General features: G+C 38.7%; 1 protein-coding gene across 2 annotated transcripts; it reads left to right on the forward strand.

Moving 5' to 3' along the window:
• The first annotated feature begins 254 nt into the window (after positions 1 to 254).
• Positions 255 to 9,223, forward strand: NABP1 (nucleic acid binding protein 1). Of its 2 annotated transcripts, none has more exons than XM_037162959.2 (6): positions 255 to 820; positions 1,153 to 1,291; positions 3,994 to 4,065; positions 5,966 to 6,041; positions 6,766 to 6,832; positions 7,838 to 9,223. In XM_037162959.2, exons 1-6 carry the CDS (start codon positions 730 to 732, stop codon positions 8,005 to 8,007), a joined length of 615 nt encoding a protein of 204 aa, XP_037018854.1. In that variant the 5' UTR covers positions 255 to 729; the 3' UTR covers positions 8,008 to 9,223. The 2 variants fall into 2 exon arrangements, with proteins under 2 accessions (XP_037018854.1, XP_037018855.1); XM_037162960.2 differs by having other exon boundaries at positions 255 to 356.
• Positions 9,224 to 9,579: the final 356 nt, after the last annotated feature.

Raw genomic sequence — 9,579 nt, forward strand, 5'->3', positions numbered from 1 at the left:
CGCAACGGCGGAAGCGGGAACAGGGCGGGGCTGTGACCAGAGCCGATTGGTAGGCTAAGGGGGCGTGGCCCGCGCTGACAGCGGGGGAGGAGCCAAGTAGGTTTGCGGGCGTCTCTAACCTGTACTCAGCCCTTCGCTTCCCATCCCCCTAGGCCGGTCTGCGGGGAGAGGGGCGTGCCGACGCCACATGACGTCATAAGGGGGAGGGGCATCTGGAAGGTTCAGCCAGCGCGCGGGCGCGTTCGGCAGTCGCTGTTTGGGACAGTGGGTGCGCTGAAGCTTGCTCTGTGCTCCCGGTTCGCTGTGACAGGCGGTCCCTTCCCAGATCTCGGGACGGATTGGGCGCGCGCCCATGTGTATGTGAGCGGGACTCAGGGCAGAGGTGTCCCCTCGCTGTCTTTTTTTCCTGCCTTTTATCCAAAGAAGGGGGCAGTTCGCACGCTTGCCTTCCTGTCCCCCGTTGGGAGCGGGGTTGGTGTGCGGAGTGGTTCGTCTTTTTTCCTTTTAAAGTTCTGAGCGCTTTATTTTTTAATTTTTATTTTATTTTTTTAAGGCTAAGCCACCTGGGCTGGTTTCCTTGGTCCCTGACTAATCGCTTTCTGCCCCTTCTCTTGCCACCCCCGCCCAAGGTCGCCCCTCTGCCCTGGTCCCTGGCCCGGGAGGGTGGGAAGCTTTGTCCCACTCCCTTTTCACACGCGTCTCCGCAGCCGTAACCGCACCCGCCTCAATATGAATGGGGTCAACGACCCCCCACTTTTTATAAAAGATATTAAGCCCGGACTGAAAAACTTAAATGTCGTCTTTATTGTCCTGGAGATAGGTAAGTGGGGCCCGCAGCCCAGTCCACCGCCCTTCCGGCCGCCCCTGTGCCTCGCGGGGCAAGAGGGAAGGGCGCAGCCGCCGCGGGCTGAGGGATCTCCCTCCTCCTCCTCCTCCTCCTCCCTTCCTTTCCCTTCCCCCGCCCACGTGGTATTGGTACCCCCCCACCCCACCCCACCCCGGGCTTGGATATTGGGGTGAGAACCTGGGGCTCGACTTCTTCCAACCTTTCAGATGCGCTTAGATCTCAGAGCAGGAGTTACCGAGCCTTTCTGGAAGTCTCCATTAACTAATACACCCCCCTGCCCTCTTTTGGTTTTTAAATCTTCACAGGACGCGTGACCAAAACCAAAGACGGCCATGAAGTGAGATCATGTAAAGTGGCCGATAAAACGGGCAGCATCACTATTTCCGTGTGGGATGAAATCGGAGGTCTCATACAACCAGGGGATATTATTCGATTAACCAGAGGGTAGGTTTGCATAAAAGTGGGGGATGGGGGGGAGTGCTTTCTAAGGTGCAGTCTGTGGAATCGGGATTGGCTGACTGACGTCCAGGACTCTGGCAAGTTCTGAAGTTCCATGTCTATTCTATGGGCCACTCTCGAGGAGTTGTGAGACTCTTCGATATTAATTTCGGGTGGTGGGCAGCATTGGGATGTAGCAGCCTTGCCTTTAAAAGCAGTCATTTCAAAACTCTGGCCTGGTAGTTCAGTTGGTTAGAGCAAGGAAGGGATAGCCAAGTTTGAGGGTTGTATCCCCGGTCATTGGTCGAACAACAAATGGGTGTTCCTTCCCTCTCCTTCCCTACCCCCCTTCTTCGCCCCCCCCCCCCCCCCCCCCCCGCCCAATCAGTAAAGTTTTTTTTTTAAGCAGTCAGTTTCAGCCAGGAATTGACCCCTGCCACCCTCCTTAGTTTACAGGTTACGTTTTAAAATACTGTTTGGAGATTATTGAGTCTAAAGTAGATTGATGATATTAACATAGTATTTTGTCTTTTTTCATAAATTATTTAATGTAATATAGTTGTCAGTTTTTTCTCCCTTTTAATGACTTTTGAAATCCTGTCAATATTTCACTTGTGCGTATTTTACTTAGAGGGGAAGTTTAATCTGCAAGGCACGTTCTCAAAAATGACTTTTTGTGCCTGCTGCTGTACTGTAAGATCAATGTAGTATGAAAACCAGAGTGATACTCAGAAAATGTTCGGCAGAAAGACATTTATATCTTCATCCAAAAAAGTCACTGGAAGATTGGCTTTTAAAAATTAGCACAGTCTTTGTTGTTGTTTTTTGGTAATTAGACTGCCTTTAAAAATTTACCAAATCTTTATCTTAGGAAGATAAAAGGCCTGGAAAGAGTCTTCAAAATAGATTTTGGAAGCTTTATGGTCAATAGAATTGTATTAATTTATTGGCCATAACTAGGAAAAAAATGAGTGGAAATTGAGAGACGTGTTGGATAACTCATTGTAGGAACCTTTGATAATCTCTTACAGGCCTTACATCCTCAGGAAGTGAGGCAGAGTATCATCAAAGAAGGAAGTGGGAGTCAGGACTTAGACATTTTATTCTCATACACTTGACTCATTAATAACACTAATTGTGTCTTCTAAACTTCCACATCTTTAACTTACCAAAAGAGAATTCCTACCTGGGAGGGTGTGGTGAGGATTAGCATAATTAAAGTTGTTTTAGCTGCCAAAGTATCTTCTCAGGTGATGTGAAGTATTTTATATACTATAAACAGCATCTCTTTTCAAATATCTCGTACTTTGTAGTCAGAAAAAATACATAGATGTGTCCAGCCAAAAAATGGTGGAAAACTAAACTCTAGCTGTATAGTAGCTATAGGATTTTAAGGAAGATGGTTACCAAGGAGTACAATTTTAAGAAAAATTCAAAAAAAGAAACTAGTATTTCCTAACTTCAATGTGACCTTGAAGTTCTCACAGTTCATCAATTTTCCCTTCTATGAAATGGGAATAATTATACCTTACTAAAATAACACGTCCAGCAGAGTCTGGCCTCTACTATGAGACCCTTAAATTCTAGTGGAATCTAAGTGGCTTTTGAAGAAAGATACGCATCTAAATAATGGTAATTTGAATGTCGATATGTTTACCAGAAAACTTTGAAAATGTCGATCTCATTACTGAAACAAGTGGAAGTTCAATGTTTAAATTGTGTTAACTTTAAGTATTTTTCTCAAAATAGGCTTTACTATGGTGAAATACCAGCGCACTGTCTCCTAAGTCACTTTATCTAACTATCATAAGATTGATGGAGTGAGTCTTTAATAAACTGTACTAAATAAAGAGAAATATATAATGTGGAACTAGAAGATTTTTATTATCTATAGTAAAAGATGAACTATCACTAGACTTAAACAGTATTTGGTTATAATTTATTCTAAGAAATGAAGTTACCATTAGTAATTGTAGAAAGAACTACTGAAGACCAAACCTTGGACTAATTTTTGTAATATTGGTTAATTTACATTTTTTTAGATTTATATGTAGGATTAGTTCATCTAATGATGCTGTGTGCATTCAAAATTGTTAAGAGTAAATAATTCTTCAGCCAAGTTGGTGTTAAAAATGGCAAATTTGGAGAGGCAGATGGGTGAAAGATTGGTGATCTTAGCTGTTTTAGCCCCTCGATTAAATTCTACCACATTTTCCGTAGCTTGGGAACCCTGTGTGTGTTATGGAAGCAAAGGAAAAACAATTATATCAAATCTGACTAGACCAAGTAAATGAATATAAAAGTAAACACTAGGGTTTTGATTTTATATATATCCTGTGATTGAAGAAATAATTTCTGCTTGAATCACTGTAGTTGTAAGTTCTCCCTTTGTTAACTGACTAAAAATGTGCCCTTTAGAATATAGTGATGCTTGCTTTGCAAAAAAGACCTTCTGTTTTCTAGAGTTAGTTACAGTTTAGGTGATTATGTCAAAATTTGGCAGTAGAGTTTTCTTTGTATCATACATTAGTAAGTAACAAGTTAACCAAAGTTAGATTAATTAATCATATTTGATTTGCTATGGTAGACACAGGGTTTGATCCCCATCTGCACCCAATACAAAAAATACAAAAAATAAATATTTACTTGATTTAAGTAGAACTATATACATATAATTTCTGTAAAACTAATGTTTCTTTTCTTTCTAGATATGCGTCCATGTGGAAAGGATGTCTGACACTTTATACTGGGAGGGGTGGAGAACTTCAAAAAATTGGGGAGTAAGTGTTAAATACATTTTGTATAATTGAATAAGTTACAAATAACGTGTAACTAAAAAACTGGTAGGTATAAACTATAAATCTATTTCTTGGTTTGTTTTTGACTGCTAAACAGAATGCCTTCAGCAATTTGAATTTAAAAATAACTTTCCCTGTATGTATAAGTTGAACTGCTGTCAATGCTGCTTTCTGTGGCTGAGCATGTTAGTTTTTCCTGGCAAACAGCATTAAGAATCTGTACTTGAGACAAGGCCTGGTGGGACTATTTCTGTAGGCTTTGGTAATGTATACTTTTCAGGTGCCATTTGAAGTAGGTTCTGTCTTCTAGTGAATTGCCAGATAAACTAACTATGGGTTTTAGGCATGAGTTTAAATTGTCTTTTTTTTTGTTTGTTTATGGGTGAATATGTACTCACGGTAAAAGGACTTGTAGCAATGACAAATGAAGTCCTGTATTTATCCACAGTCTAGGTGCCGTACAGGCTTTGCAAGCTTCCATGCGCTACTTACTACCTTGGTAATCTTCACCCTGACTTGGAGGAGCCATCCTCTCTAGGGGTGTAAAGGTAATTCAGCATACATGCTAGCCTAGACATTTGTGGTATACTCGTAAAGTCTGATGTGGGCACTAAGGTAAATTGTTAGTCTATTCCACTTGGTTAATGCTTAGACATTTACTTCATGCCCATCAGTGTAGAGGATATTTAAAGAGAAGCCACAGTGGCACCCAGTCAGTCAATCAATCAATCAATCAATCAAGGAAAATTCTTCCTTAATACAAGGATAAGATTGTGTGGAAAAATAAACAATCTTGCTAGCTTTTAAAGATAAGAAACTGGTAACACTGCCTCTCTAGGAGGAAAATTAGGATTCACTTATGTTTTATGTTTGCATTTAGAGTAGTACTAGAGCAGGGATGTCAAACTCATTTTCACCAGGGGCCACATCAGCCTCGCGGTTGCCTTCAAAGGGCCAAATGTAATTTCAGGACTGTATCAGTGTAACTACTCTTCAACTAGGGGCAAGGAGTCAGCGTTGCTGCTGGGTAGAAACAAGGTGCCGGGCCAGATAAAATAAGGCGGAGGGCCAGATTCGGCCCTCGGGCCTTGTGTTTGCCACCTGTGTGTTAGAACAATGTGTTATGAAAGAGCTTAATATCATTATTACTGAAAGATTAGGATTGTGTTCTCACCTTCATGCATGGAGAAGTATTTATAATAATGGAATCAGTTAAGTGGAGAACCACTGCTTCCCCGTTCTTAGTGACTTAACTTTATCAGGGCCAGTCTGGCATTTACCAAAACTAGTTCTAATTTCTTGTGGGATGAGGATCTTGTGTGAATGTTAATATATGCCATAGTCAATTCATAAGCGTCATTGGGATAAACTCATTTTGAAAGCCACTTGTCTTTATTCATGTCTGCAAGAATCCAGTCTTAACCTTGAATGATTATCTTTGCAGATTCACAGTGAATGGTCCACAGTGAGGGGGACCGGATGAGAGTGTGTGAATGGATCCGTGCTAATCCATCACCACTGCCGGAAAAATCTCTCTGGAACCCTAAATATGGTTCAGTGGCATCGGCCTAGGGGGAAAACAGGACAAATGTGTTTCTGTGTCCTTGATCTTTGACATGGTGTATTTTTGCGGTACTGAAGAATTAAAATACAAAATAGAATGTTTCACACATTATAGACAATCAAATATTTAATGCTTTAATGGACATAAGTACTTAGGAAGTTTCTGTTATAAATGAATAAAGTTAGTTGGCATGTTGTTTTTCAGTTAATTCATTTGACACCTAAATTTCTCATCCCTATAAGTTATGCTTGTTATATAAAGAGAGGTTGAATACTTCATTTCAGAAGTCATTTAACTTGTCTTTAATTTTTTTTTCAGATTTTGTATGGTTTATTCAGAAGTGCCAAATTTCAGTGAACCTAACCCAGATTACCGAGGACAACAAAACAAAGGGGTAATTAATTTAAATGTGTAGTCTGTTTTTATGATTAGGCTAATTTTGACTACATACTGTAATTCCATGGGGGGGTTGCCACCGCTCTCATACCCACAGTATATTGAAGACAGTGTATTGAAAAAAAGGAATTTTTCTTTTTTCAGCTATCTGTTGCCTTCTAAGTTAACCAATTTCTAGAGAGACAATTAGGACCCTTTACAGCCTAGCTCCACCTACTTTTTTTTTAAAGATTTTATTTATTTATTTTTGGAGAGAGGAGGAGGGAGGAAGGCAGGGAGAGAGAGAAACATCAGTACCTCTTGGAGGCCTCTGGCCCACAATGCAGGCATGTATCCTGACTGGGAATCGAATGGTGACCTTTTGGTTCGAAGGCTGGCTCTCCATCCACTGAGCCACACCAGCCAGGGCAGGAATGTTTTTTAAAAGTCATTTGTACTCTGTATGTTTTGTGAGTCTGAGTATGTATCTGTAATGTCATATATTAAGTATATGTGCCATTTAGCAATTTGAGGAGTGGGGAATAAGTAAAACTAGGAAATAAAAATAAGGTAAAAGGTTTGGTATACATTCATTGATTGGACTTGGATAAGTCTTTAAAAAATTGTTTAAGAAAACTTTAAAAACCAAAAAGAGGGAATGGGTCCAACATGTTATAATAACATTAATAACATAAATGTATTTTTTTAAAATACTCATTTGGTTAAATTAAATTTTTTTCTAGGCACATAGTGAACAGAAGAATAATTCCACGAATAGTAATATGGGTACAGGTACATTTGGACCAGTGGGTAAGAATTTTTTTTTTTTTTTGCATAACTGTAATCAGAGAAAATATTTTTTGAATGCTGTAGAGGAAAATACTGCTTTAGGCATAAATTAGTTCTAAAAGGGAGCTACTGGTAAACAGGGAATTCCCAAATAGCTAATTTTCTAGAAAGCAGATACCCTCTTTAACTAATTTATTGAGCACATTCTATATTTAAACATTTGGGCCAGCCACTGGGAATACAGTAGTGAACCTTAACTAATAATATAGAAATCTAGGATTTGGTGACATGTTGTTATTTTTTCATTTATTGTTGTAAAATATTTGTGATTTGGTGGTTATTAACAGATGCAGAATTACTGGTTATTGTTATACACTGAAAGCCTTTTATCTTCAGACTAATAATGCACCTTAATAGCCTTTTCCCTTCAAATACCCTCAGATGTCATGTTAATGGTTCTTACAGCCATGTTAAAGGTTTTTTGACGTCTTATGCTTAATAACTGAGGAAAAGTCTTCGGTGATCAGAGTTCACTTAAGGTGGTTATCATTTATTTGAACTGATAGCTCCATGTTTTGGCACAGTGGTGATCATCACATTGTGGGAAAACATTTTTTCCTTTAAAAAGTTAGAATGACATGGTCTCTTTTGAGATGTTAGTAAGCGTATTTGAACAAATGCACTAGCACTCTCATGCCATTCACCCTTCTTTTCCCTTATAATGTGTAGGCAGTGCATTTTTCTTCTCAACCAGTTTTTCATTCTGTTGCCCAAGTTGCTTTCTGTTCTTCTCTCTGTTAATGCAGCCTTATGTTAATATATTTACAGTAGTCATAGGTTTGAAAAAATCCTAGAACCCACCTTGGGTTTTTTCCAGTAGTTTAAAAATAAAGGTACTTGTTTTCCCTAATATTACTTGTAAATATTAATAGCATGGGTTACAACTTCAAATAAGTGTGCCTCTATGGATGAGTGATGAACTTTTATATTCTAAAAATGGTGATGAATTTTTATATTCTTTTTTAGGAAATGGGGTTCAACCTGGCCCAGACTCAAGGGGATGTCAATTTTCATATGCTGGTAGAAGCAATGGCCCGGGAGCTATAAATCCACAGCTACCAGGAACAGCTAATAATCAGACAGTCATTACCACAATAAGTAATGGCAGGGACCCGCGGAGAGCCTTTAAAAGATGACCTATGCCAAATACTCACATGTAGTTTTTAAACTACGTGTCCTACTTGAACACTTACTGCACTTTTATTTATTGTTAACTGTGAAAACTGTGTTCTTTATCAGTTTCTTTTTCTGTTTTTGGTTTGTTAACGAAAGTGGTTTGTTTTTATAGCAAAACTGTTAAGCTGCTCAAATCTCCTGTTGAAGATGGGAATACGCTGAAAGTAGGGGCATTTATTTCTAGAGCAAAAGTGCTTTTGGATATCCTCTAAAAAACCCGCACCCATTTCATGGGTGAGTTACTTAAGACATCAGCATTATAGCCTCTATGAGTCTATCTTCTGCATACATTTTGTAATATTTAAAATAAGGCTTAGTGGGAAATGTACTCTGTCTTAAAGTCAGATATTGCCAATTAAAGTGATAACCACCAAAAAAACAACAAAAACTTGATCAGTGCTAGCAGTGATTTGTAAGCGTTCATGACTCCAGGAATGACTAACCTCTTCATTGGGTGACTGCCATTAAGATTTTCCAACTACTGGATCATCCTAAACTCTTGTTTTATTACCAAGGAACACATTCTTTACCAGAGTTACAGATTAGAATGTGATCAGTAGTATAACAAGTGATTTTTAGAAAGCCACATTTACTTTATTTTAGGGTGGTCCTTTATCTTTGTTATCAACTTTATGCTTTACACTGAAGGAAATTTAAAACTGAGGCTTTGGGTATTTATTTTTTGAAACTATCATGTTAAATATTAAAGTATAATTTGAGGGAGTTATAAAGTCATAATAAACGATCTAATTTGTTAAAAGTTATGGGCAGTAAACATAGTGAAGGCAATTCAAATTGAATTCACGGAGAAATATGCCGTCTTAGGTTACAGGATCCTAGGTACTTGTAAAAACTCAGCCTGGAGTAAAAATCCTAGGTACGTACTTTATTTGAAGGGTGTGTTGTGTGCGTGTGTGTGTGTGTGTGTGTGTGTGTGGTGTATTAAAGTTTCTGAAGAAAATTTACAAAGCCTTATCAGCAATAGTTAAGAAATGGCTCTCTCAGAAGCAAATGCAGCTTTATGCAGAAATGGAAAACCAGAGTTTATTTATGTGTTGTGAATGGTCCCCAGTTCCACTTTCTATTGTGGGGTGGATAACTGGTCAAACTTTCCTTTGTTAGCATTCAGCTCTTTTTATTATCTCTTGAATAAAAACTTGCATTAATGTTAACAGACCTACCTTACTTTGCTCTTTCAGTGGTTTACGGTGGAGAAGCCAGTACATTTTACTGTAGCTGTAATGGTGATTTCAACCTGGTGAACACCTAGCTCTGCATTTGTTGCTTTGTCTTTTCCCCTCACCTCAAATCACAAAATTATTTAAGTAGACTTTGTTTCCTGAAAATTCCATAGTGTTTGAATATAAAATTTGTGCCAGATTTATTTATTTATTTATTTGTGCCAGATATATTTATTTGTTTGTTCTAATTCAGTGTAGCTGACAAATATTTCAGTACCTGTAATGTGTTAGGCACTGCGAGGGAAAGTTAAGGGGCAGATGAAGTAATGAACGATATTAAGGAGCTTATTT

This window comes from Artibeus jamaicensis, unplaced genomic scaffold (genome assembly GCF_021234435.1).
Source record: "Artibeus jamaicensis isolate MK-2021 breed Jamaican fruit bat unplaced genomic scaffold, CSHL_Jam_final contig_391, whole genome shotgun sequence".
Classification (NCBI taxonomy): Eukaryota; Metazoa; Chordata; class Mammalia; order Chiroptera; family Phyllostomidae; genus Artibeus; species Artibeus jamaicensis.